The sequence below is a fragment of the Lipotes vexillifer genome, unplaced genomic scaffold (assembly GCF_000442215.2).
Source record: "Lipotes vexillifer unplaced genomic scaffold, Lipotes_vexillifer_v1.1 scaffold988, whole genome shotgun sequence".
Lineage (NCBI taxonomy): Eukaryota > Metazoa > Chordata > Mammalia > Artiodactyla > Lipotidae > Lipotes > Lipotes vexillifer.
Genome location: NW_006797916.1, coordinates 2,087,160 through 2,111,360, shown reverse-complemented (window position 1 = coordinate 2,111,360; position 24,201 = coordinate 2,087,160). Strand labels below are relative to the sequence as shown.

Here is a 24,201-nt window from a genome sequence, read left to right as displayed (position 1 = left end):
AAAAAAAAAAAAAAAAAAAAAAAAAAAAAGCTGCCTTTTGGCAACCATCAGGGAAATTTACAGTCTTCAAGTATCTCTCCACAAAATGCTTACTGATTACAAAGGATAAAAAGTCACTTTGCAGCGAAGAAGCCTGTCAAACGCCTTCCAACCAAGTGATGGATACTGGCACCACCGGCAATGGGACAGACAGGCACCGTGGGCCACCTTGCGGGCTGCACCAGGCACACTCTTGCTTCTGTCATTCACCCGCCCAAGAAGCTTAACTAGGGTCTGACCGTCAGCAGGTGCTGGGAGGCCCATGTCACAGAATGACTGGCCTCGAACCTTCCAAAGCATCAAGGTCGGGAGAATCAAGGGGAGAAGGAAGAGAGTTCCAGACCGAAGAGGCCAGAGCGGGATCCTGACTGGGCAGAGCGCTTGGCCTCAGAAGGGATCTTCTGAAACCAACGAGACTGGGGCAACTGGTGGAAGCTGGATGCGGTCTCTGGGGAAGGGGCACGTTCTACTGTTCTCATATCCTTTCCATAACGTTGAAACATCTCCAGAATTAAAACGTTAAATGTACTGAAACACTTTTCTGGCATTTTCTTTTCTGTTCTCGACTATCATGACCATTTACTCTTTTCTACAAATTCAAGATGGGGGGTGGCAAGGTGAAGAATGCTTTCCCTTCAGAGAGACTAAAACAAACAAACAAACAACAAAAAACCCCACAACAACTTAAGCAATAAAAGAGGAAGGAGGCACTGAAACATGCACGACATAGACAAACTCTGAGACAGGGGAAAGCTGTCAGGCACAAAGGCCATTTACAGGAACGTCCAGAACAAGGAAATCAGCAGAGACGGAAAGCAGATTAGTGGTTGTCAGGGGTGGGCAGTGACTGCTACGGGGCATGGGGTGAGGCTGGGATTTAAACGTTCTGGAGTTAGTGGTGACGGTGACACAATTCTGTGAATATACTAAAAACAACTGAATTATACTTTTAAATGGTGAACTTTACGTTATGTGTGAATTATATCCAGTTTTTAAAATTCCTGAGTTGAGAAGTGTCCTTGAGGCCAAGATACAAATGACAGGGTCTAGACGAGACCCAAGTATCCCAGCTCCCAACACTGTGCAGACACGAAGTCACTTCAACTGCTACTCAAAGTAAAACGTTCAAGGGTTTTCAACTGTGTTCTCAAAAAAGCAAACAAAACAACCAAACGATAGAACATCAACAAAAGAAAAGAAAAGAAAACGCCCACCGCCAGCGCTCGCCTCTAGGTGGTAGGTGCCTCCGCAAAGGCTTAAAAAAGCAGGTGGCCGCAGGAGGGGCAGGGAAGGGCCTGTCCTCCCCAGGAAGACACAAACAGCGAGAGATACACTGTTCCCAGCTGCAAGCTTGCCATCCCATTTTCCCTTTGGGTCAAAATAAAAAATCACCACATCCCAAGGCTTTAACCGAGTCATAAATCAAAAGTGGAAACAAAGAATCCACGGATGACTGCCCTCACTCTGCCCTGGGCAACCCTGACACTCACCAAGCAGTGCGACACTCAGAGCCACTGATTTCATTTTGGATTTTATCAAAAAAATCCACGGCTCAACTGTAAATGCCAAATAAGACCTGAAACGAAACCCGGAGACTCAGGGCTCTCCGGGCCACCCTCAGGCCTGCTCCCCCGGACAGAACCGCCTTCCAGACCTGCATCTGCATGTCCACACAGCTCGTCCAAGGCTGCTACTGTACCCTGCTCCGAGATCTCGTCTCCTGGACCTCCACACCCACCACGACCTCACGTCCACTCGTCCCCACACTCCCTCCATTTTTGGTAAATTTAAAATTTGGTATTTATATTACTGATCACGTTAAGTATTGCTTGCAAGTTGAGCCAACCTGAATTATAACTATACTTTGGTCCTTTGCTCTTTAAAATTAATTAATTAATTAATTTTGGCTGCTTTGGGTCTCCGTTACTGCACGTGGGCTTTCTCTAGTTGCGGCGAGCGGGCTTCTCGTTGCGGTGGCTTCTCTTGTTGTGGAGCACGGGCTCTAGGTGCATGGGCTTCAGCAGTTGTGGCACGTGGGCTCAGTAATTGTGGCTCGCGGGCTCTAGAGTACAGGCTCAGTAGTTGTGGCGCATGGGCTTAGCTGCTCCGCGGCATGTGGGATCTTCCTGGACCACGGCTCGAACCCGTGTCCCCTGCATTGACAGGTGGATTCTTAACCATTGCGCCACTAGGGAAGTCCGCTCCTTTGCTTTTAATTTTCCTTGAGTCACTAACTGCCTCTTTTCATTTGCTTAATTTCTAGGTACTTCAGCCCCAAACTTCCCCACAGACCTTTAAAACTCTTCGACATGGTCTAACCCATGAAGCCATCGCTCAGTTCTTCCCCCTGCCCCCTCACAGGCTGCACCTCCCAGCTTGCGGGATCTCAGTTCCCCAACCAGGGACTGGACCCGGACCCTGGCAGCAAAAGCACCGAGTCCTAACCACTGGACGCCAGGGAGCTCCCCTGATCAGCCCTTTCTTGGAGGCCACCTCCGTGCTTATGCTGACAAACGTTCTCCCCATCTGAGCACAGCCCACCCCTCTGCCTTCTCCAATATGAGTCACCCTGTTTCCTCAGCTCCCATCCAAGTTTCTCTCTCCTCCAGCGTCGGCCTTCAAAAGGCTGTGCAGGAACTGAATTTCTGAAAACCTGCAAATCTGAAAACGCTTTCATGTTCTCTCTGTACAGGAGTCGCATTGCACAGGGCACAGAATCCCGGGCTGGAAATGCTCTTCTTTCACATGTAGAACCTCCGGTCTCCAGCTTCCAGTCCTGCCGCTACCAGCCTGGCAGCTCTCCGACTCCCCCACCTCTGGCAGCTCGCGCTGACAAGTCCTGCTGCCGTCACACTGGAACCTGCAGGCACCTTCAACCTGGAACTTTGTGCCTTGAGTTCTGGAAGCTTTTTCTCGTGTAATTTCTTTAACAATTCCTCCACTGCTTTTTGGTTCCTGCCTCTAGAATTCTGGGGTGTTGGACCTCCTGGATGGCACTGGAATTTTCTTTACTTTTCTCTCCCATCTTTCACCCTTTATCTTTTTTTGTTTTTTTTGCGGTACGCGGGCCTCTCACTGTTGTGGCCTCTCCCGTTGCGGAGCACAGGCTCCGGACGCTCAGGCTCAGCGGCCATGGCTCATGGGCCCAGCCACTTCGCGGCATGTGGGATCTTCCCGGACCGGGGCACGAACCCGCGTCCCCTGCATTGGCAGGCGGACTCTTAACCACTGCGCCACCAGGGAAGCCCACCCTTTATCTTTTATTCTGTTCTGTGGAGATTTCCTCAACTGCATCTTCCAAACATTCTCGTTCCGCCAACGTGTGTCACTCTTGTTCTCCGTAACTGTCCTGCTCTCGTTTCAGAGATGCAAGCTTTTTCCTTATTTCTGTGAGGCTTTTTAGAAAACGTAATACACACAAATTGAAGGTCTGTGGCAACCCTGCACTGAGCAAGTCTATGGGCACTGTTTTTCCAACAGCATTTGCTCACTTCGTGTCTCTGTGTCACATTTTGGTAACTCTCACAATATTTCCAACTTTTTCATTACTATATTTGTTATGATATCTGTGATCAATGATCTTTGTTACTGCTGAAAAAAGACTATGACTCTCTGAAGGCTCAGATGATGGTTAACACTCTTAGCAATAAAGTATTTTTAAATTAAAAAAAGTATTTTTAAATTTTAAATTAAAAATTAAATTTAAAAAAATTAAGAAAGAAAATGTAATACAGTAACATACTAACAAGGTTCAAATTCTTAAGGTACCAAAATTGAGTCCAGAATGAACAGGCCCCTCTCCCCACTTCTAAAAGCCTGCAGGCTGTAGTAACCATTCTAGGGGCAGTCAACACCAGTTTATTTTGTAGGGAATAAATAGAGTGTGTGTGTGTATAAGTTCCCTTCTTTTCCCCATAAGCGGTAGCAAATTCCACACACAGTTTTGAACATCTCCATTTAACAATACATCTCAAAGAATGTTTCACGTATCAGGACACAGAGAGCGCATGCAACCTTTGGACAGTTGTCCAATTATCCCATAATATGGATGCACCACCATTTATTTAACCAGCCTCCTAATAATTAATTACCAGTATTTTACTATTACAAACAAGGCCAGAATAAAAAATCACAAGAGAAACGTTTACACTCGGGCTAAAGCTGTGTTCCTGTTCCCCACAAATGCGATGTGGGTAAAGCGATTTTTCTGTTTTGCCAATCCGATAGATGAAAAGCAGTAACCTCTCTGAGGAACCGTGCTTTCCATTTCTTCCCCCCCGGCACAGTTTCTGTTTCTTCTGAGTCTCTTCTTCGCACAAATTTGGGACCTGTCCCTCAAATACCATCTTCCCTTGAAGAAAGGCTTTCCTCAAATTTCTGGCAACCCTTGGTCACTGTCTGTATTTAACAGCGAGGCTCTGGGTGTGCCTGAGTTAGTGACCATCCTGGTAAACACTGGCCAGGGAGCATCACGAGGGGACGCTAGTCTAAGGGACATCTGACAAGGGACAGAACATCTGTGTCTTAAAGCGCCTCTCCATGGACCACTTATTAGTTGAAAGAGGAAAACCGGTAACTATGCAGTAGAAGAAATAGAAAACACAGCGATCAAGGTTCGCATCGCCAGGGAGGCCAGGTGGCATCTCGGGTGTGGCCCCCGAGGGGGACACATGTCACCTGGGCAGTGGTCCAGCTGGGAACACGTCACCTGAATCTAATCACAGGAAAACAGCCGACAAACACAGACGAGGAACTTTCTATTACAAAGGGGCTGTGTTCCTCAACACCGTCTTCATAAAAGATAAAGAAAAAAGAATGTTCCAGATTGAAGGCGACTGCAGCGTGACGGCCTGGTTCTAGATGGGATCCTGTCCTGCAGGGAGACCACTGGCCACCTGACAGGACTGGGGACGGACCCGTGTGCCAGGTGTTAAGAGCCTGCGGCCTCAGTGGTGACTGACTGTGGTCACGACAGAGAATATACTCTGCTCTTGGGAAACACACACTGAAGTTCTCGGGGTAAAGGTCCCGACGTGTGCAGCTTACTCCCCAAGGCTTCAGAAAAAACTGTGTGCGTCTGGGTGTGTGTCTGTGCGGCAGGGATGAGAACACATGCCAGCGGGAGGTGCAAATGGTGACAGCTGAACCTGGGGGACAGGTGCATGGGGTCTCTGTGTGCTATCGTCATTCTCACAGCTTTTTGGGATGTTTGAAAGTGTTTCCAGATGGAAGTCTTTACAAGAGGAGGCTCTGAAGTGCTGGCTGGCAGCTCCCAGGGCTGCAGCGGGGCCCCCGACGTCAGAACCCACTCGTGAGGCACCTCATCTCCACCTTCCCAGGGGAGGGAGGCGCCTCGTCCTGGAGGGGCGGGTCGTGCTGTAGCTGCCGGCCCCGCCCCGTCCGGCCTCCCCGCCCCACCCTGGGGATCCCAGACTCCTCACTGGGCCGTCAGGGCCTGCTTCCCTACTCCCCAGACTCTGGCGATAGTCCTTGTTTTCTGTGGTTTCCTTTCCATTCTTTGCTCTTACTGATGTAAGGTTAAAAACAAATTCCTTCACTGTCATGCTGGTGGGGATTTTGAGGGAGTGGAAATGAATTCAATCTGCCGCCTTTCATTTCAAGTCTCTAACCTCATGCTTTTACAGTTTCTTCTAGTCATAAATTATTTGTCCTTTTCTGGAGAAATGACAACAGCTTGATTCTGAGGGACGTGATTTCCCCCTCTGTGCCAGGTAGGAACCGCCATCAAAGGGAGCGGGTGTGGGGGACCCTGGACACCACTCAAAGGGCCTGGATTTTAGGTGGAATGTAACAGAACTGACATTCTAAACGCAAAATTAAATTTTCTTCCTACGGGAAATTGAAATTTGCTGGCTAAGTTGGGAAAGAGAAAGGAAAAGCAGAAGAAACAAAGTGTCCTTGATCAGGGAGGCCTGGATCAGACCAGCCGTTTCAGGCGCCGGCAGCGAAGATGGGCCACAGAGGGAAGAGCCACAAAGCCAGCCAGGCGCCAAGAGCGCCACCGCCAACCTGGGCACCACATTCCACTGGAGGCGCCCGACTCCACGGGCCAGGAGCAGGCAGCTCCTGGAGGGGAGGCGGGAGCATCTGGCGAGGCGCGGGCTCCGGAGCTGCAGGCCGGCGCCCTGGCAGCTGTTTCCAGGCGCGTCACACCCCACGGCCCGGCACATGGACATTCACCACAAACACGACTCAGTGGCCCTTTATGTAACACTCACCCATCCGAACGCCGCTACCGCACAGATCCCCGGGAACCCGAGCACTGCCCTCGGAGGGTCCCCAGGCTGTTCTGTCTTGTGCTTTGAACGGTGACTGGGACCTGTGGCGGAGACCCCACAGGGCAGCAGCCTCCCCGCGGGGGTGGACGCCGCCCTACAGGGCAGCCAGGGCCGGGCTTGAGGTTCCACGGGGGCGACCTTCTGTCAACGTTAGAAGGACAGTGGGACGTGACTGAGCGCCCTGCGGGCCATGGGCCCCGTGACAGTGAGTCCAGGACAAGAAGACAACTTCTCTAACGGGTGAGAGGTCGGATCGGAGGGTCCGCAAAGCTCTTCCTCCAAGTCTAAGACGGATTCAGCAACCAAGACTTCCCAGCAAACGTAAAACAACCCCACGAAGCCACAGCACAGCCGCCCTCCTACCTGGAAGACGAGGATGCCCATGTGGGAAACGGCCAGGTTGATCTTGGCGCCCTCCCTGTCAGAGGCCGTGTGAAACCTGATGCCATACATTTCCAGCTTCCGGGCAATTTCCAGCACCTGGAAATCGGACTCGGCGGGTGTCTGGCCCCTGTAATAAAAGACAGCATGATCACAGCACTCCTGAAAGAGCTGAAACACAGGACAGAAGCGACCAGGAAAACAGACCACAGAAACAAACCAACAAAGGAGGCTCTGTTCTTCAGAGGGTCGGTCACTCACTGTATGTTTATGTACGCACATCAAACAAAACACCACACACAGGGCACGGAAACTTTCCGCTTGCTTCTATTCTGTAATCCATTTCCTAGTGGGTCAAATGTTTTCTTTGCACTCATTAGATGTTCAGCCTTATAATTTTATCTTAATACAAAGTAATGTGCAAACATTATGTGCAGAGAAATAGTAAATAAAGGAAATACCACAGATAACTCTTCTATCTCATTAAACCCATTTCTAAACTTTAAAAAACTGTTTTCAAAAAGTACAACTCTAACCATTAGAATACACTTTTATAAAAATGAAATTATCGGGCTTCCCTGGTGGCACAGTGGTTGAGAGTCCGCCTGCCGACGCAGGGGACGTGGGTTCGTGCCCCGGTCCGGGAAGATCCCACATGCCACGGAGCGGCTGGGCCCGTGAGCCATGGCCGCTGAGCCTGCGCGTCTGGAGCCTGTGCTCCGCAACGGGAGAGGCCACAACAGTGAGAGGCGCGCGTACCAAAAAAAAAAAAAAAAAAAAGAAATTATCAAAATGAATAAAAATATAATCACCACAACAATTGGTTTTACTGACACCTCGCACGTGGCCTGCATGGCGCCGAGCAGCTCCAAGGCGTGACGCTCAGCTAAGTCCCAAACACTCCATGTGGGATGTTCCATTAACAACTCTTTTTTTCTTCTTACTTCTGAATGCCTGAGTTTTTGGATCTTTAAGGAATAACACAACTGTTTGCGTGATGCCGTTCTTGTGACTTCCATTCTTTGACTAAAATGTCTGTTCTCTGAAGTGGATATAGACATCTATTAACTTGCATTTTAATAAATCATCTTCAACTAGATGATGATTCCACTGTATATCCACCACATCTTACTTACCCATTCATCTATTGATGGGCACTGCTTCTGTATCTAGGCTATTGTAAATTATGCTGCTATGAACACTGGGGTGCACATATCTTTTCGAGTTAGTGTTTCTTTCTTCTTTGGGTAAATACCCAGGAGTGGAATTGCTGGATCATATGGTAGCTCTATTTTTAATTTTTATTTATCTAATTTTTTTTTTAATTGGAGTAGAGTTGATTTACAATGTTGTGTTAGTTTCAGGTGTACAGCAAAGTGAATCTAATATATCCACTCTTTTTTCGATTCTTTTCCCATATAGGCCATTACAGAGTATTGAGTCTATTTTTAATTTTGGGGGGAAGCTCCATACTATTTTCCACAGTGGCTGCAGCAATTTTCATTCCCACCAACAGTGCACAAGGGTTCCCTTTTCTCCACATCCTTGCCAACACTTATTTCTTGTCTTTTTTTTTTTTAATATTTATTTATTATTTATTTATTTAGGCTGCTCTGGGTCTTAGTTGTGGCAACGCAGGATCTTTGCTGTGGCATGTGGGCTCTTAGTTGCGGCATGTGGATCTAGTTCCCCGACCAGGGATTGAACCTGGGCCCCCTGCATTGGGAGCGCAGACCTCTGGACCACTAGGGAAGCCCCCTCTTGTCTTTTTTTCTATCGAAGTACACTTGATGTACAATGTTGTATAAGCTACAGGTGTGCAATATAGTGAGTCACAATTTTTAAAGGCTATATACTCCATTTATAGTTATTATAAAATATTGGCTATATTCCCTATGTGTATAGTACATCCTTGTAGCTTATCTATTTTATACTTAGTAGTCTGTACCTCTTAATCCCCTACCCCTATCTCACCCCTCCCCGCTTCCCTCTCCCCATGAGTAACCAGTAGTTTGTTCTCTACATCTGAGTTTGTTTCTCTTTTGTTATATTTACTAGTTTGCTGTATTTTTAGATTCCACACATAAGTGAAATCATACAGTATTTCTCATTCTCTGTCTGACTTATTTCACTTAGCACAATGCCCTCCAGGTCCATAGAGGCTGCTGCAAATGGCAAAGTTTCTGTCTTTTTTATGGCTGAGTAGTGTTCCATTGTATAATACATACCACATCTTCTTTACCCATTCGTCTGCTGATTTACTGCTTGTCTTTTTGATGACAGCCATTCTGACAGGCGTGAGGTGGTGTCTCATGGTGGTTTTGATGTGCACTTCCCTGATGATTAGTGAGGTTGAGCATATTTTCATGTGTCTGTTGGCCATCTGTCTGTCTTCTTTAGAAACATGTCTCTTCAGGTCCTCTGCCCAGTTTCTAATCAAGTTGTTTGCCTTTTTCATTTTGAGTTGTATGAGTTCTTTGTATATTTTTGCAGACATATAATTTGCAAATATCTTCTATTCAGTAGGCGGCCATTTGTCTTGTTGATGGTTTCCTTTGCTGTGCGAAAGTTTTTGGTTTTATTAGGTCCCATTTGTTTATTTTTGCTTTTGTTTCCCTTGCCTAAGGAGACAGATCCGAACAAAAATATAGTTGACCCTGAACAACTCGGGGGTTAGGGGCACCGACCCTCTGCACATAAGTTACAGCCAGCCCTCTGTATCCGAGGTTCTACATCTGAGAATTCAACCTGCCTAAGACCATGTAGTATGTAGCATCTACCACGGAAAACAGTCCGTGTATAAGGGGACTCACCCAGTTCACGCATATGTTGTTCAACGGTCAACTGTATTGCTAAGACCCACGTCAAAAAATATACTGCCTGTTTTCTTCTAGGAGTTTTATGGTTTCAGGTCTTACATGTAAGTCATCTTTTAAAAATATTTATTTATTATATTAGCTATTTGGTTGCACTGGGTCTTAGTTGCGGCAGCCAGGCCCCTTAGTTGCGGCTCGTGAACTCTTAGTTGTGTGGGATCTAGTTCCCTGACCAGGGATGGAACCTGGGCCCCCTGCATTGGGAGCGTGGAGTCTTACCCACTGTGCCACAAGGGAAGTCCCCTTACATGTAAGTCTTTAATCCATTTTGAGTTTATTTTTTGTATATGGTGTGAAAAAGGGGTCCAGTTTGATTCTTTCGTGTGTGGCTGTCCAGTTTCCCAATGCTGTTTATTCAAGAGGTTGTCTTTCCCCATTGTCTAGTCTTGTCTCTTTTCACACACCCACAAGTGTGTGGGCTCATTTCTGGGCTCTCTGTCCTGTTCCATTGATCTGTGTGTCTGTTTTTATGCCACTTCCTTCCCGTTTTGATGGCTGTAGCTGTGTAGTTGTTTGAAATCAGGGAGTGATTCCTCCAGCTTTGCTCTTCTTTCTCAAGATTATTTTGGCTATTTGGGGTCTTTCGTGTTTCCATACAAACTTTAGAGATATCTGCAACACTTACAAACACATGCACATGTGCATACGAACGCACGACGTGCAGGCGCGGAGCCACCTCTCAGGTATGGTGCTCTACTCCCCTCAAGGCGGGTTCTCGGTGTGACTGAGCATAGACTGGTCACCGTCCCACCAGCCTCCCCATGCATGGGGGGGGGGGTCACATCATGAACCCCCACCCACCGGGCCTGGCGGTGAGCCTCTCCCACGGGGCTGTGGACCCCATCCTGAAGCACTCTTCCCTGGGGTCTGCGGCCCCAGGCTGTCTTCCTTCCGCTGCTCATGGCCCTGTCCTGACGGCCTCCTTCTCAAGGCCTCTGGGGCCTCTCCCCGCCCCCATCCTCCAGGGGTGCGTCCTGGCCCCGCCCCGCCTCCCCCCTCCCCCCACCCCGCCTCACCCTGCACAGCATGCTTTGGCTCCACCCCTGCCCCGTCGCTGCTGCCCAGGTGGCACGCTTCACACCGTGGCCACCCCACCCTCCACGGGCGCCCGGCTCTGGCCCTGTGTGTCCTGGCAGGAAGGGGACCCTGCCCCCACGCTAGGAGCAAATCCCACACAGGTGACGGTCCCCTTTGGGGCAGACCGGGGACTCACTCAGGCTGGCATGGGGAGGGGGCCCTCTGCTCGGCTGGTCCTCGGGGTCTGGGTGTGACACGGGGTGTGGCGCACTCCCCCGCCGCCAGCCAGAACCAAGGCAGCCTCGAAAGAGGCCACGCCGAGGGGCTCTAGGAAGCGGGGCCAGAGCCCTAAGGGCCAGGTGCAAGCTGAGGCCGCGGCTGGGAAAGGGTGGCCCCGTGTGCACAGCTCGGACGCCCAGCGGTGCCCCAAACCACCACACCCAAGACGGAGCTCAGGCCTTGGCTCCGTTTCACCACGTGACGAAGGGGGGCCCAGAGCCCAGGGCTCGCGTCCCGCCAGCAGCTGGGGCTGTTATTGGCTCCTAGGACCTTGGGTGCTGTGCCCCCCACCCCCAGGCTGTTGCCTCTGCCGGCACCCTCACGGTCCTCCTGCACCCCATCCTTCCCGCAGAGTGGGTTCTGCCTGGCACTCCAGCCCACGTGCCCCAAGTGACACACCTGTACAGACAGTGCCACCCCGAGCCAGGCACACAAAGGCCCGTTGGTAGCTCTGAGCGGTAAAGGCATGGAAAAGCACACAGCCTCACAGGGAAGGGCATCCTCGAGGGTTGGAGCCTGGGTCTGCGTTGCCCAACGCCCGCCCTGCACGTGACGCCAGCGCGCTTACCTCTCAGCAGCCTCTCCCACGAGGGGGGCCCAGTCCTCCAGGACCCCTCCCCATCGAGCTCTCCCTTTGGTGAACTCAAGCTCACAACCCCCGGGCCCGGGGCCGCCAGCCCTTCTCACGGCCTCCCCATCTCTCTTCCCCTCTTCCTCCGGGTCGCCCTCACCTCGTCCCAGCGTCAAGCCTTAGGGAAGCCAGGCAGCAGGGCTGCAGCAGGAACCATCCCGCCCCCCGAAACCTGAGGACTGGGCGTGGCCAGTGCGGGACCCCCGTCCACCGCCCCCCACTTACGGAGGGACGCCAGCACTGCCCCGGGCCCGGGCACCCTCCCAGCCTGTCCCGAAGCGGCCTGTGGACGGAGTCCCGCCCGGCCAGCCGACTGCCCCAACGTCCGGCGGCGCCGACTCACGCGTGCCCCCGATGGAGCTCCAGGATCCGCTCCAGGGCCCGCTCCTGGCCCGGCAGGTACTCGTGGGCCTGCAGGTGCTCCCGGACCAGCGCCTCTTCGTAATCTCCTATTTCCGCTGAGACGAGAAAGTAACAGGCGGTCTTTCTCATGTTTACATGAAGAAAAATACAAGCGTCTGTGCGTGCAAGTGCGTAAATTAAAAGCAGAAGAAAATTATCCTAAATCCGTAGCAAAAAAAAATATCCCTTAAATAAACAAAATGTTGTATTTTATTTTTCCAAATATTTTATGCCGTTCAAGGCAAACATAAAGGCAGGCGAAGAGAATTCTGAGTCTTGAAGAGGAAAGACGCTGGTGAGCGGCTCCAGGGAGGGAAACTGAGCTTTATACCCTGTTTGCTACGTTTTAAACGTTTTCTCTGTACGTTGTCTCAAGACTACTGTGACCAGGATAAGGTCCTTTATTTTGTTTCAAGATAATGTATTTTAAATTGTTTCTTCCTTCAGGCCCTCTCAAATTCTTGAGGAACAGTGAATGTTTCTTTCTAATTTCATGTATTTTAAGGCCACACATATTTTCAAAATAGTAGTTAAAGCCCAATAATTTTAAGCAACATACTTTGCTTTGAGACAGTCTCAAATCACAGAAAAGCTGCATGCAGAGGATCACAGCTTGGTGTGTGTTTTCTACAAAATGGGACATTCTCATGCATAACCCCGGCAGCACCACCCAGGTAAGGACAAGGCCACCATCTGCTGCTCCATCCAAGCCTCAGAACCCGTTCACGTTTCAGCAGCCGCCTAACTTTAAAGCAAAAGACCTGGTCAGAATCCTACATGGCATCTGGCTGTCGTGGCTCTTTACCACCCTTCAATCTAAGCAGTACACTTCCAAGGTGGAACTTACAGGCAGACGAGTTATTCTAAGATAACTCAGCTGCGCACAGAGCCCTCAGCAAGAGGCACTACCGAAGGCCGTCCGCACTGAAAAGCCACCTGCCGCCTGAGAGGACCTCAGGACAAATCACAGATAACTAAGCCACTTCGACACTTGTGCTTATGGGCGTGAACAGGTCCCATTGCGCAGGACGGCAAACCTCTGGTAAAATCTGCTATTTGGAGAAGGTGAGTCGGGGAAGGACCAAGTAAACTGCACACTAACCCATTAACTTAGAAGTTCCTAAAATTCTGGAACCTCTCTGTATCATACGTCCTGAGTTCAAATTTCAGAAGTATTCGTTCTATGCCAGGAAGATGTGGTCCAGCCTCTAGTCCAGAAGCCAGGCAGGGATTTTCTTCTGTCTGTCCTGCGGGGGGTGGGGGTGGGGGCTGGAGGGCCCGGACGAAGCGCGCACCTGCTCTCCAGACCCTCCTCTTACGCTTCTCCCAGTTCACGCCTGAAGTCACCATGGCGCTCAAACCACCTCCCACTCTGAGATACTGAAGGGCTTCCTTTGTCCTTCGGGGACTGACGCCTGACTTGTCACGGGGGCTGTGATGCTCTCCCCAGAGTCGGGGTGCTGCCTGGCCCCCCCACTGGAGGTCTGAGGGCCACGTGAGACCGCGGGGAGGACGCGTGGCCCGTCTCACCTCCCAGGTGGGAAGTTAACCCTCAGCTCTTCAGAAAAACCTGCAAACTGAACCGCCCGTCCTTTGCTGGTGCCCAGCCTGAGGCAGGTGAGTCAGCCACAGGCGCAGCCATCCCGTGTGAGCGCGGGGCCAGCGGGACACTCACCCTGCAGGAGGTGGGACGCCAGGAGGGCAGCCGTGGTGTCCGTGCAGGTCAGACGCTCCTCCAGAAGGTCTCTCTTAAGTTGCAGGGCAAACAAGTATCTAGGAGGGAGTTCCAAGCACAGAGATCAGCTCCAAAGCCTCTGAACACACTCCCCACATCTGTCTCAGGAGGACACACAGCCCCAGGTCACACCAGAGCAGATGGCGAGCGAGGGCAGACACAGGAGGCCCAGCACCACAGAGCTCGGCGCGTCCGCACGGCGGGCGGCCCACACGCCCGGGCACACCACAGCCCAGGGCACCAGATCACCTGGAGCCGTACCGTCAAGGGGGAGGCTCACGAATTTGTGCCACACCTGCCACACACACGATGCTATGCTCATGATTTTGTGTGAAGTAGCAGAAACAGCCAATGGGGACAAAGCTTCAAGTGAGGCTACGAAGCTTTAGGGCAAATCGCTAACGTCTGCTCTTGGCTCGAATCTGAGAAACAGGGAGTCTTGAATTAACTGGTGAGAATGTAACAGAGAGGGTGACCGAAACTATTTATATATTCATTCATCCCATGAGCAAATAATCCCCAAGCACATATATGCTCCAGGTGCTGTTCTGGGAGCTGGAAATACCACGGGGAGCGGGGCAGACGCCCTGCCCTTGTTGGGGGTCCCGCTCCAGTGCGAGCCATCAGCGTGTACTGCTCTCTTACACTTGAAATGTACACACCCTTGGCCTTAAGCAATCCCACCCCTATGAACTTTTCTACAGAAACACTTCCAGAGTTCACAAAGATATGTGGACAAGCATGTTAATTTGCAGCATTACAGCAGAGAAAAGCTAGAAACAATCGAAATTTGCACTAACATGAGACTCTGGCTAAATAAATTAGGCCACAGCCATACATACTAACACGGAAAGACATCCACGGCATGCCATGGATGTGTGGGGGAAAAAGAAACTCGACCTGCAGTTCTCTATGTAGGGTTTGACACTGTTTTGTAAAATAATGACTTTAAAGCCCCACGTCTACTGGCATGCTGCTGTGAATTCATCTGGAAGACTCGTGTCCAAGTGTTAACACCTCTGGGAAGGGTGGGTGGGCAGGGAGTGAAGAGGAACGCTGACTTTTTACTCTACATAACTTTAAAGTTTTTCTTCTTTTACCACAAACATGCAGTTTTTTTATAAATAAAAAAATGACCTTCTGCATAAACCCGGCTTGGACCCAGGACATGGAATTAGGTCAACACTTCCTGTGACTCACCATTGTCGAGGAATATATATTTAAAAGTGATTCTCTCAAAAGGGACTTCCTGGTAAATGTGAGGTGTTTAATACACTATTAAGACAAGCTCTGTGCTCACTCGTAAGGCGCTTCCTGCCGTCCCGGGGTTCAGCTCCTAACCCGTAAAGATGAGAGACTAGAGCCTTGCGGTCTCTACGTGTCCTCGCAGCGAGTCTATGACTTTGTGATTCAGAAGCAGTTGGCAAAGGCCTTCTAAGCAGAGGTTCTAGGACTCTGAGGCCCAGGTGTGGATCCACATTCTGTCAGGAAGCTATTCTGTTACCACTGCATCATCATCATAGCCCTCTCTTATCTAACTTCTGACTCCGGGCTTTGAGTTGACTTTTAGGTTTTTGCTTTATTCCTCACGATAAAATCAGTACGTAAAACACAAGGAGAAAACCCACTTCTGTAATCTTATTGCCCAGATGAAACAACTGCAAACATTTTCTTTCAAAGAATCAATCGTGAATTTAAAAGAGTAGCACAGAAGAAATCACCTAAAATATTTCTGCTCTATATATTCATAAGGACACTCACAAGTAAGTGTATTTTGTTGGTTAAAAAAGTAAAGGAATGGGCGAAATTCCTACCGACTTCATGCACAGGCATAGATCTATGCTCGTTTGGAGAGTATCTGTTCAGCAGTACCCTCAAACGCCATTTTTAATTCTCAAATTTGTGCCGTAACCTTTCTTCCAAACCCTATTTGCATTTGTGTCTGTGCAAGAGTGAAAATGCAAAACTATGACACCTTGGTTACAGCTTTGACGCAGACACTAGGCTCGTTCTTTGAATAAACAACCCTGACCAGGTGCTTAGGTAAAGCACAGGTGCTGTCGGGGACACAGGTGAAGGAGGACCCTGCCCACGGCAGCTCTGGGTCAGTCAAGCTCTTTACCGTGTATATTCTTCTTGCAACTGACCCGGATCCGGTGGGAAAAATTTCACTGCTAGGCGGAGCACTGAGTTCTTTGGCCCTATAAAAAGAAACATTTTAAAGTCCACAAATAAGGTCACACTCTGCATTTGCTCTCTTTCTGCATATTCTGGGGTGATTGAGCTAGTGCTTTCAAATGGACTGTGAAAGCAAATCTTTTCAAGTAAGAGGATGTTAAGAAATTTCCTCTGTGTGAAATTGTTAGTCCTAAGTACCAGTCACATATAGCAAAGAAAAAATTGAAAACTTTTGCTTTAAGTAGAGATTACTAAAAGAAACCCTAAAAACAAGCAGGAAACTGCACATTAAAATCTTAAAATGTATTCTTCTTTATATTTTAGGAGTAAAAAAGTGATTAAAAAAATTAAGGTGTTTATACTATTAGTCATAGTGATAATTTTAAAAGCCTGGGAGTTCCCTGGTGGCCTAGTAGGTTAGGACTCCGGGCTTTCACTGCCAGGGCCTGGGTATGATCCCTGGTCGGGGAAATGAGATCTCGTAAGCCATGCGGCAAGGCCAAAAAAAAATTTAATAATAAAAAGGCCATTATTTTTGAAATCCTTATATACTTTAGTGAAAGAAAAATGTTATCATTCACTCTACTGAACTAGAACCACCCGATTACTGTAAAGAAGAAGTTTAGGGTATCAGCGTATCTGAGTACTTTAGCTTTATTGAAATTTTATAAAAACACAGCCACGTGATTTCCGCCACAAGAAAAGAGGAACTGTTTTGCTAAACTGCTATGGCAACCGAAATGGCCTCCGCTTATCAGTGAACAAAAGTCCCTTCCATACAACCTCTTCTCCTCAATTTAGTCCTAGAAAACTTACAGGTGAATTCAGGACCAGAGATTTCACCCCGTATGTCTTTTCATAACTTAGAAACTGCACACTTATTTTTGGCCAAAAATGAAGGCAATATCGAGCGGCATATCCTATTTGTTCCAAATTTGAGGCAAGTAACTGAGAACTGAGTTAAACGACACCCCACCCTCCACGTCTTACAGTTTAAAGCTAAACAGCAAATTGACCTCCAAGTTCTCCTGCTGCTGGTGTCACTCTGCTGCTGCCCAGAGTGGTGACGACCATGATCGTCCAAACGTGCCTTGAATTTGAACAGTCAAGGACAAAGCATCTTAAATGAGCAGAGCTTTAAAGAGTTAAGAAAAGGACTTACTTCGTACTTGTCTAACGATGGGTTTCATAGGTTCAAGCCAGATCTAAAGAGGATTTAAGAAAAGATATCAAATCCATTCAATTATTTCTCTATTTAATAAGAATGTTACAAAACACAAATATTTATAATTAAGGGAGATATTTAAGGCAGGAGTATTTTGGCCCGGCTGCTCTTAGACACACGTCGAATCCTGATATAACAGAGTACAGCAGGGCACGCTTTGGGAGGCGTCGAAGGACAGGATGCTGCTAACCACCCCAAGTCACAGAGGCTACTGTCGCCGTGCACAGGACCGGCACCCAGAACTCTGTGTGTGCGTGCTGGGGCTGGTATCTGTTAAGACCAAACAAATATCGGGCACCCGCTGCCTTTGTAAACAGCGAGCTGATGAGAGGGTTACTGTGCGGCAGGGGTAGACGGGGCTCTACAATGCTGACATGCTTTTTGAACTAATGGGTTCACTTGGTTTCTTTAAAACAGTTCTACCTGTAAATATTAAAGCTCCACACTTTTATGGTTCACCTATTAAGTAAAATGAGGCATAACCAGTTTAGTAAGGCAGTTTGCTCAAAATCCACTCTTGAAATGATCATCACACACAATATACTCTAGCTGCTTTTATAACTTATGAAGAAAGGATTTCCTTGGCACATGTGCTAGTAGATTGAAAAAAATTAGGGGGGATGCCAATTCAGGCTTAGGTAGGAGGCAAATATATTCCCTACAGCTGTAAATAAAATACTTTAATAGCACACCTTTGATAATAACAATGTGCCCTGCTTGCATCATTCCAGGAGGTCCTCAGAGGCCTCTGGCCTGGATGCATCACCACAAGCATCTGCAGCCCACCGACAGCCTATCTCCCAAAGCAGATGAGAGCACATACCCAGCAGGACTGGACGTTTTGAAACTCCAAGCCGAAGTAGTCACATTCTATCAGATTCAAGCGCTTCCACACCTGGGTCAGCAACACCTGGCCGTCGCGCTTAGGCTGCGGTGAGACAGACGAGAAGAAACACGAGGAGGGTAGGTTACCCGACTTTAGACAGCAAAGATTTACGAACACCGTGGCATAAAGTCCCTTCCCACACGCAAAACTTTATTATACTTAACTTCTTGCTTCGCTTTCCCTTCCGACGAGGCTCACAAACTGTCACAAAGCGAACAGATGAAGCCGAGGCTCCTGCTCAGAAACCGATGCGTCAATAAAGCTAAAAACTCCTCAATTTTACTTTCTCAGAGTGTGTGGAGTCATGTTTCTTTGTAACTTTAAGGTGGTAGGAACCATTTTTAGCCTCAGTAAACATCTTACCCAACAATTCTGATATTTACTAAAACGGTGAGTCTCATAGTTCATGTTTGCATGAGATCCCGTGGATAACTCAGCGTCTGGCAGCCTTTCCCACAGGGAGAAGAGCATGAACTAGGCAACAAACCAGGCGGGGAGCCGGCCCTCCACTCTGCTCACAAAGATAAATTCCAGTGGACTAAAGGCAGAGGAGAATGCTTCCATAATCTCGGGCTGAGTACAGTCTCCTAAGCGGAGCACAAAGCAAAGATTGATAGATCCGGTTAAGTAGAAATGAAAAATTTCTAACTAGAAAGACACCGAACAAAGTCACAAACTAGAATCATGCTGAAAAAATTATAACTTATGTCTCATGCTGCTCTTATGAAGCAATACAAATGGCCTTAGGCATACAAAAAGGTACTCGAGGGACTTCCCTGGTGGTCCAGTGGGTAAGACTCCATGCTCCCAATGCAGAGGGCCCCGGGTTTGATTCCTGGTCAGGGAACTAGATCCCGCATGCATGCTGCAACTAAGAGCACACAGGCCACAATTAAGAGTCCGCATACTGCCAACTAAGAGTTTGCAACGCCACAACTAAGACCCGGCGCAACCTAAATAAATATTTAAAAAACCAAAACCAAACAAACAAAAAACCCAAAAAGGTACTCAAGCCCTCTAGCAATGAAATAGATTAAAACAGTGAGGTGTCACTTTTCACCCATCCAAGAGGTTATGATGATGCCCAGAGTGAGTGGCGTGGCCATGGGAAGACAGCCACGCACCTGCTGGGATAATGTGAGCACACTGTCCAAGCCGAAGTGTAGACACGCACCTTTGCCGCAGCAACACCGCCTCTACCTCCCCCGGCAGATAGTCCAAAACCACGGCACAGAGCTAAACACCAAGGACAAACTAGCAAAGAACTGGCAAGATGAGTAATGGCGTATGCCTAATTAAAAATGACGCATCCCTGGGCTTCCCTGGTGGTGCAGTGGCTGGGAGTCCGCCTGCCGATGCAGGGGACACGGGTTCGTGCCCCGGTCTGGGAAGATCCCACATGCCACGGAGCGGCTAGGCCCGTGAGCCATGGCCGCTGAGCCTGCGCGTCCGGAGCCTGTGCTCCGCAACGGGAGAGGCCACAACAGTGAGAGGCCCGCGTACCGCAAAAAAAAAAGAAAAAAAAATTACGCATCCCTTAAAAGGAACACAGAAATTCTGTATGGACCATCACAGAATAAAGTCAAGACTACAGTTCAGTCAGGAAGAAAGGTTTCCATTTCTACACAGTATGATTCCCTTTCATAGAACACACCCTCTGTTAACACACAGCAGAAACAGGTCTGGAAGGCTGTACGCTGTGTCTCTCAGGGACTGAACAGAGTGCGGGATGCAGACAACGACTTCCACTTTCACCTCAATCATTAACTTGTCTTAGTCATTAACGTCTAAAGTTTTCATCAGTAGACATGTTATTTTCACAATTAAAATATAATACACACAAGTGGGTGGGGAGGGAAACGTCCACTATTTAACCATCAGATTTTCTCTCCGTGTGCTCAGGAAGTGCTAAGACTCCTGAAATGAGAATTGTTATTTGAAGGGATAAAAACCCGCCCTTCGTCCTAACAGAAGCTCACAGAGAATCACAGAGCAGAACGAGCACCTCATTAGGACAGGAAGGTGAGCTACAGTGTGACCTCACGCTGAAAGTACAATTAGTAGGGAACACACACGCAGGTCTCGCTGGGTTCCGTTCCTATGACGTCGTCCCTAAGAGCATCACGGTAGAGCTCCCTGTGACAGAGCGGATGCTGGGGAGGCCATGCAGTGCCCTGCAGGCCCCGTGTCACCGCAGGGACCACCCACACTGGGGCCCCTCCGTGGTTAACCGCTCAGAAATCACGGATTCTGCTGCAACCCACCCCTGACCCCACGACCCCTGGGTGTCTGACCCCCCAGAAGTCCTCTCGAAGCCACGTCACCCCTCCCCCAGGATGGGCCGGGACACTCCAGCCCCACCCCCAGCCCCCGCCCAGGGCTGGGTGCACAGCCTAAGGGGGGGCGTGTCCTCTGAGAACCCACTAAGGTGCCTTTGACCTCCGCCAGCTCCCCCAACGGCCACATCACGCGGCCCCCGGACAAGGCGCTGGTGGCACTGAGACTGGTTCTCACCCCCCCCTGGGCTCCCCACCCCGTCTGCGGTCGGACGGGAGGCTGCACAGCTGTACCCGAGCCACCCACCCCACTACCCGCCGGCCAGCCCTCCACCTGCAGTGAGCGCGGCCTGAGCTCTGCTCTGGGGCCGTCCCAGTGGGACTACGGGCACCGACCACGGCACGTGTGCAACACGAGGTTGCTCATGACACAGTGCTGCCTGGCACCGCCCAACACCCAGGGCAGGGGCTGTAAATCGGGGCACAAAGCACATGAGTTACACATGTATTTGTACGTATATGCACGTGTGTACACACATTTATGGATACATGAAAACACATACATGTATAATGCACACACATACATACACACATGCATGAATATACATACGGACACACACAAACACATGTGGGGATATGCGAATATAAATGCTCATGTATGATACGCACATATACACAGACCGGAATGGACAACTATATATATTTAACTTCCTGAATTGGAATAATTTTTTTTTGCGGTACGTGGGCCTCTCACTGTTGTGGCCTCTCCCGTTGCGGAGCACAGGCTCCGGACGCGCAGGCTCAGCGGCCATGGCTCACGGGCCCAGCCACTCCACGGCATGTGGGAACTTCCCGGACCGGGGCACGAACCTGTGTCCCCTGCATTGGCAGGCAGACTCTCAACCACTGCGCCACCAGGGAAGCCCTGGAATAAATTTTACTAAACTAAAAAACTTTTCCAAGTCAATTACTAGCCTATGTTCAGGTAACAAAAAGAATTTTGTATTCTCCGTGTGTCCTGAAATACATAATCAATTCCCACAAAAACCATCAGAAACAGGTGTCTTCACAAACCATGGAGGCACAGACATTTCCAAAGATATTTAAATTAATCCAAGGTGACACAGATGGCGGGGCGTCGCGGGGAGGAGGGAATCCCTTAAATTTGTTTTATGGAAAAGAACCCCCAAACTCCAAACAAATCCACATATACACACACATCCCCCAAGAGAAAGATTCCTACTTATGGATGTCAATGGAAATATCCCAAGTAAAATATCAGCAAACATAATCTGGCAGAAACAGAAAGAGTGACACATCATAACCGACTAAAATGATTCAGAAGAGAGAGGACAATTCCATATAATGTTAGGACATTTAGCATTACATCTTTCCAACAGACCTGCAGAAAGATATCCTATGGTTATTCCCAGAATCTGAGATTCTGAGAAGGCATCTGATAAAATTCAATTCTTAATAAAATAGGAAGAGAGACATGATTCCCTAACATCTAACAAGACGGGGTGGCTGCCCCCAACCGCACATTCCATCACTAACTCTAAATGCCAGCACCAAAACAGGAAGAAACGGGAGGCAAAAAACCTGGAAAAGAGGAAGCAAGGTGTCATTACTTGCAGGTACGATACTTTACTTTGAAAATCCAAGAACATCAACTAGAAAACTATTATAAAAAAGATGAAATTCAGTTAGGTGATGGGGGAAAATTATTATACGGATATCACCAGGCTTTTCAGGATAGACAGGAAGAAACAACCACATCTGTAACAGCAATGAAAAAACTGAAATATCTTGGAATAAACTTACAGTAAAAGAAAGCCTTACGGCGAAAATTTTAAAAACACTGTCAGGAGACTGAACAAGGGGCAGAAGTGGATGGCGCCACCTTCTTGGAGAGAAACACCCGTGGAGACGCCAAGCTTCCTTCCATTAATCCACAGACTCCATGCAGCCCTAATAAAAGTACCAAGAGGATTCTTTAAGGAACCTGAGAGGCTGACTCTACAGTTGACGTATTTTTTAAAATGCAAGAATGGTCAGGAAAATTCTGAAAAAGAAAATTAAGAGAGGATGAGCCTTAGCAGATAGTCAAGCTGTTGAAAAACTATAGTAATTAAAACATTTGGTACTGGTGCATATGTCCACACAGACAAATCAATGGAACAGAGTAGGAGGTGAAGAAATGTACCCAAATACATAAAACAGTGGAGTGTCTGGTAACAGTGACATTTCAAATCAATCAGTGAGAGGAAAACAGATTATTCAATAAATATTATTAGGTATCCATCTGGAAAAAACTAGGCTGTACCCTTATCTGGCATAATAATTTCAAGGTGAATAAAATATCTAAACACAAAAATATCTACCCATCAAAGTACTGCAGTGAGATAAATCTGTTTTATATTCCACATGGGGAGAGGCTGTTTTCATTTCACTCCAGCAGCTAAAAGCCATCACAGGAGGCTTGAGAGACTGAACACAAAAGTAAAAACCTCTGCACAGAAAGGAGCACTGTAAAGTCAAGACTTCTTCAAAGATAAACAGGGAAAAACGTTGATAGCTCGTATCACAGACAAAGGGTTAATTTCTTTAAAACATGCCAAACTGCAACGGAATAGAGAAATGGGCAAAAGGACAGGCTGTTCACAAAAACAGAAACCTAAATGACGTTTAAACACATAATTAGAGAATGCAAATCAAAACTACACTGAGATCTCATTTTTCGTCTATCAGCTGGGCAGAACTCAAGAGTGTCTGAAACGCCACGTCAGGGAGCACAGCAAACAGGCACCCGCTGTGGGACCATGCGAGCAAACTGGGACCACCTCTGTGGAGCTCACGATGGAGCTACCTACCAAAATTTAAATGTCCACACCATGCTTTTAAAAACCCCACTTCTAAACAGTATTTCAGGGGATTCCCTGGCAGTCCAGTGGTTAGAACTCTGCGCTCTCACTGCCGAGGGTCCAGGTTCAACCCCTGGTGGAGGAACTAAAATCCTGGAAGCCACGCGGCACGGCCAAAGGAAAAAAAAAGTATTTCACAGGTACAAAGCTATGCATATAGAACAACATTTGTCACAATAATGCTTCTAATAGCAGACAATTAACCATACCCTAAATCTGCAGCACAGGACAGGCTGCTAAACTGCAGCAAATCCAGTAACACTCGAGGTGGGTAGACTAAGGCCATTCTCTCTGCACTAAAGTGAACAGACCGCCAAGGTAAACTGTGAGGATAAAAAATCTGGGTGCTGAACAACGCACACACCACCACTGCATGGGGGGATATAAATATAGATATAAATCTTTACATACGCATGTATGTACTGTAGGTAAACGCACAGACTCTCTCTGAAGGGGCAGTTAACTACTAGGAACAGTTGTTGTTCCAGAGAATTGAACCACGTGACACAGAAAGGACTTAACCACAAAAGAATGTCTGATAAATGGACCACCTGAAAATCAGAAACTTCTGTACATCAGGAGACACTGTTAAGACAGGAAAACGGCAAGTCACAAACTAGAAAATATGTGCATTTTACAAACGTCCAGCAAAGGCCATGAAGCCAACACGTATTTAAAGATCTACAAATCATAAGGAAAAGGTAGACAGCCCAGTTAAACAGAAGTGGGCAGAAACAGCTGAACAGGCACTTTCAAAAGAGCATTATCTAAATGGCCAATAAACAGTAAGAAAAGCTGCACAATATGATGTCAGGGAAACACATGCTCAACTAGAGGCCCTCCAGGATGCTAAAAATAAGAGGACTGGCAATACTGACACTGGCGAGAACGTGGGGAACCGCATGGAGGTCGCGTCCAGGCTGATGTGGGTGCAGGTCTGCAGGTCTCCTGGGGAAAGCGGCAGCCAGACCTGCCCTATGGCTGCGCAGTCCCAGTCCCAGGGTACGCTGAACAGAAGTGTCTGCTTACGTACAGCGAAACACATGTTTGAGA

At 48.4% G+C, this 24,201-nt stretch overlaps 1 protein-coding gene across 1 annotated transcript in view; it reads right to left on the bottom strand.

Annotated features, from left to right (window-relative positions):
• FARP2 (FERM, ARH/RhoGEF and pleckstrin domain protein 2) overlaps positions 1-24,201 on the bottom strand; it is an 82,131-nt gene that overhangs the window by 36,088 nt on the left and 21,842 nt on the right. The window contains exons 2-7 of the mRNA XM_007469970.1: positions 17,886-17,990; positions 17,000-17,042; positions 15,782-15,860; positions 13,600-13,697; positions 11,866-11,980; positions 6,702-6,849 (exon numbers count right to left, since the gene is read on the bottom strand). Coding sequence (XP_007470032.1) covers positions 6,702-6,849; positions 11,866-11,980; positions 13,600-13,697; positions 15,782-15,860; positions 17,000-17,042; positions 17,886-17,990 — 588 coding nt within the window. The remainder of the gene's footprint in view (positions 1-6,701; positions 6,850-11,865; positions 11,981-13,599; positions 13,698-15,781; positions 15,861-16,999; positions 17,043-17,885; positions 17,991-24,201) is intronic.